This window comes from Atta cephalotes (genome assembly GCF_000143395.1).
Source record: "Atta cephalotes unplaced genomic scaffold scaffold00002, whole genome shotgun sequence".
Classification (NCBI taxonomy): domain Eukaryota; kingdom Metazoa; phylum Arthropoda; class Insecta; order Hymenoptera; family Formicidae; genus Atta; species Atta cephalotes.
The window spans coordinates 1,278,087-1,282,567 of record NW_012130066.1 but is presented as its reverse complement, the minus strand read 5'-3'; the positions used below and the strand labels follow the sequence as shown (position 1 = coordinate 1,282,567).

The 4,481-nt window shown below is 35.8% G+C and overlaps 1 protein-coding gene across 1 annotated transcript in view; it reads left to right on the top strand.

Moving 5' to 3' along the window:
- LOC105619655 (serine/threonine-protein kinase minibrain) overlaps positions 1–4,481 on the top strand; it is a 36,481-nt gene that overhangs the window by 29,865 nt on the left and 2,135 nt on the right. The window contains 5 exon segments of the mRNA XM_012201178.1: positions 575–743; positions 993–1,160; positions 1,241–1,527; positions 1,622–1,768; positions 1,963–2,395. Of these exon segments, the coding sequence (XP_012056568.1) occupies positions 575–743; positions 993–1,160; positions 1,241–1,527; positions 1,622–1,768; positions 1,963–2,395 (1,204 nt within the window).

Below are 4,481 nucleotides of genomic sequence, written 5' to 3'. Positions count from 1 at the left end.
TTCTCTCTCTCTCTCTCTCTCTCTCTCTCTCTCTTCCTCTCCTCTTCATCTCGCGGAACGTCATGGACCTGCAGCCTACATGCGCGAATAATAACCTCTGGCCGCGTGACTCGTTATGTAACCCCGTTTGCTAGGTGAATTGATAAAGATAAGCGGGTCGCACGAACTTTTGGATCAATTGGTTGATTGTCCAAGCTCAGTTACCTTTCCCCGATGAATACGATCGATTACATAAGTCATGACTTGACGAAGAACTCCGTTTTAGAATTCGATACGATAACGTAAAATAATCCTAATGAATACTAAATAAATAAAAAAACATTATATTTGAATAAATGCGAAATTTTTATAATTCACTCTCACATTTTCGAAAACAGGAGGGAGAAAAGATCGATGATAAAAAGTTTAGCATTAGAAATAATTATGATATGATAAATTGTTACGTTTCGGTAGTTATTTATTTTTCGATAATTTTCTTGAATGTTTCTGTTGCTCATATGGAGCATAGAATTCTGTCAAACTTTCAATTATATATCGAGGACATAGTGACTAATTTCGTTAATTTCTTTTCTAGGTTTACTATGCGAAGAAGAAGAGAAGAGCACAGCAGATGCAAGGGGAAGATGGTTCGCATAAGAAGGAGAGGAAACTCTACAACGATGGTTGGGATGACGATAATCACGATTATATCATCAAGAATGGGGAAAAGTTCCTCGATCGATACGAGATCGATTCTTTAATAGGTAAGACGAAAGAAGACAAGCAATATCGAGTTAATTGTATTTATCGAACAAATATAATACCGCTATGATTTTCCGATGATATAATCGATAATTTTTATTTCTCGAATATATTTTTTAAATACGTAATCAATAATATGTTATTTTTAACAACTGTTGTTTAAAAATATTACATTTATTCAAATTGATTTTATTTATTCGAATTGAATTTATTTTACTTATTCGATGTATTTATACGTTTTCTGTTTACAGGTAAAGGCAGTTTTGGCCAAGTAGTGAAAGCATTTGACCACGAAGAGCAAACGCAAGTGGCAATAAAAATCATCAAGAACAAGAAGCCTTTTCTTAATCAAGCGCAAATCGAAGTTAGGCTATTGGAAATGATGAATAGAGCGGATACCGACAACAAGTATTATATAGGTGCGCCAGTATAAACTGTGCTATAATTAAGAGATATCGCGCGACGTGACGTCTAACACCTTCTCTCTTTTTGATTACAGTTAAACTGAAGAGGCATTTTATGTGGCGAAATCACTTATGTCTGGTATTCGAACTGCTATCGTATAATCTATATGACCTACTTAGAAATACGAATTTCCGAGGAGTGTCATTGAACTTGACAAGAAAGTTTGCACAGCAACTGTGTACTGCCCTCTTGTTCCTGTCTACGCCGGAATTGAACATCATTCACTGTGATCTGAAACCTGAAAACATCCTTTTGTGCAATCCCAAACGAAGTGCGATAAAAATAGTCGACTTCGGTAGCTCGTGTCAACTTGGACAAAGAGTGGGTGTCTTAGAAAGAGCTAATTAGCGCACATTCTCTTTTGATCTGTCGGTCCTTTTCACTTGTCTTTTTTCTTTTCTTTTTGCGTTTGCAGATATATCAGTATATCCAGTCCAGGTTCTACAGATCTCCGGAAGTCTTGTTAGGAATACCTTATGACCTCGCGATAGACATGTGGAGTCTGGGATGTATTTTAGTAGAAATGCACACGGGAGAACCTCTATTTAGTGGGGCCAATGAGGTAAAGACCGACCATTATACAAATTGTTTTTAATCATGTTGAATTTGTAGCTCTCGATAATTAATTACTAGTACGAGACGCTATCGTATTAAGATACATTTACATGGCAAAAAGTTTATCTGATTGGAAGGTGCATGTTACGTTCGATATAATGTAAATTTCATGCAACATAAGGAATTTCTTATGATTTGCAGGTCGATCAAATGAACAAAATCGTAGAAGTACTAGGAATGCCACCGAAACATATACTGGACCAAGCGCACAAAGCGCGGAAGTACTTTGACAAAGTCTCCACGGATGGCTCGTACGTGCTGAAAAAATCCAAGGACGGTAAAAAATACAAACCTCCCGGCACGAGGCGCTTACACGATATTTTAGGTGTCGAAAGCGGTGGCCCCGGCGGCAGGAGAATGGGGGAACCAGGCCATTCGATGTCCGATTATCTCAAGTTTAAGGACCTAATTGTACGGATGTTGGATTTCGATCCGAAGACACGGGTAACGCCGTATTACGCACTTCAGCACAACTTCTTTAAGAGGACAGCCGATGAGGGGACCAACACGAACGTTGCTGCTGCCAATAGCGCGAGCACGAGTCCGGCAGTGGTGTCGATGAGCCAGGATCATGGTAAGTCCGATTAACCATTTAGCCGTCATCTCATTTTGCCGAATCACTGTGTAACATAAAGGAGAGAAGTACCGAATACGCATTTATGTGCTTCACATCTGAGTTTCTTCGAAGCTGACAGGTTTTCAATGTTGAATTGTCTCATCCATGCCCACGCCGTGTAATTCCGTGTCGCACGGTTATCACAATTCAAATAACTATAGCTGAAGTTGAAAACGTGTCAGGTTTGCATTATGTCACAATAACTGTACCTTAAACGATTAATTGCAGCGAGAAATATGATCTTACTATCAAAGTATGGCTCTATGTCGCTTGATTTCATTCATCATTCATTATTAATATTATATTTGATTACTTCACCTAATGATACATTTAATCCATAGTTTCCTCTGAATCGGTCTTCTCAGCAAATGGGTACCGCTATAGAAAGAAAAGTCATGACTTTTTTTCATTATTCACTATTTATATAAATAGTTTTCTATAAATGTAATAATTAAGAGGCAGGTTAATATTTATAATTGCATTCACATGTTCTGTTCAGGCTACAATAGATTACTTGAGAGCTTACAGGAATTACCAACGTTTGAAATCGTTTTTGCGAACGATTTAAAAGAGAAAAGATGCATTTGATCATGGCTAATGATATCTCTGAGCTGTTATTGACTATCTTTGAATAATTGAACATAAGGTAGATATAAACAGAAACTCAAGACGGACAGTTCTATTGAGAGTTTAGGAAGGTTTTGATTTGTGCAGAAAATAAGAAATTCTTCATCTTTTTTTACAATCTCTTAAATGAATATATTTTTAATATATTTTTGTGTCTCTATTATATTTTTCTTAAAAACTGTGATTATCGAGTAATTATCATAGGTGACATCTAGATGATATATTTGCTCTGTACTGATAAAGGTTAATTATGCTGTGAAATACGTACATTTGTGATTCCGCGAACAATCATAATCCCCCTTTTTTAATGATATCTTTTATTTTCTGCGCAAACTAAACGATACTTGTTGTTGCCCGTAGATATGATGGGGGGACAATACGTGGCTCGATGACTGTCGTATCCGCGGGGCGGCGACGACCTGTCCTAGGCCCCAACCCTAATCTTACTTACTAACATAAGTAAGTTCTGTATCTAACAAACAATCCTATACACGCTAAAAAAACTAACGATGTCCCTAATAAATCATATCCTGGCCTCGAATGTATTGCGCGAAGCTTTGCTTGCTTGAAGGTATTCCCTTTTGGGACACGGATTGATATTGCTAGCCCGTGCCTCCTTATTTTATCGACACGATGTATTAATACACGATGTATGACTAATGTCTACTGTGAGGCCAATTATTCATTATAACACGAGACTGTCCTTTTTGATGAATATATTTTAGAACATAAGGACAAAAAAGAAAAAAGAAAATAGCATCATGTCACTGCTGGAATATGTTTTCTTTTATTGTTTTTCGTGTTGTTTTCGCTGTGATTAAAAATAACAAATTATTTTACACGAATGTTGTCCGGGATGATTACTGCAGAACATATTCCAACTAAAAGTATTGCATCTGTGTTAAGCGAATTTCTGTTTTGTAGAAAAGTCTCTCACATCATTGTCTTCTAGTTTTTTTGTTGCATGCTTTAGCTGCTTGCATCATGCACTTTATACAAGTGCAATGCTGTAAATGGGACATGAAGTTGTAACGTTTCTGTGAAATAAGTCTTGTCCATATCAGTAATATATATATATATATATATACATATATGCATTTACTATTATTACCCCCTGTTTCTTAAGTTTGCTAATGTAAAACCCCAATTGCACATTAACTTATTATCTGTATAATTAAGAGAAGATTGTGATGCAAATCGCGATTATATGCCGATAAATAATTGAATATAATTACTTGAATAATTTTGGCGAATCATTCTACAAATATACTTTGCAGCAAATAAAATGCATAGAAACTTTGTGTAGAAATTAAGATCAATAATTTCGTAATTAATCGCGTGTCAAATATTTATCCAATTAGCTTATATAAATTTATGGGAATGGGAAAAAATAATAATATTTATCTAAAATTTAAAG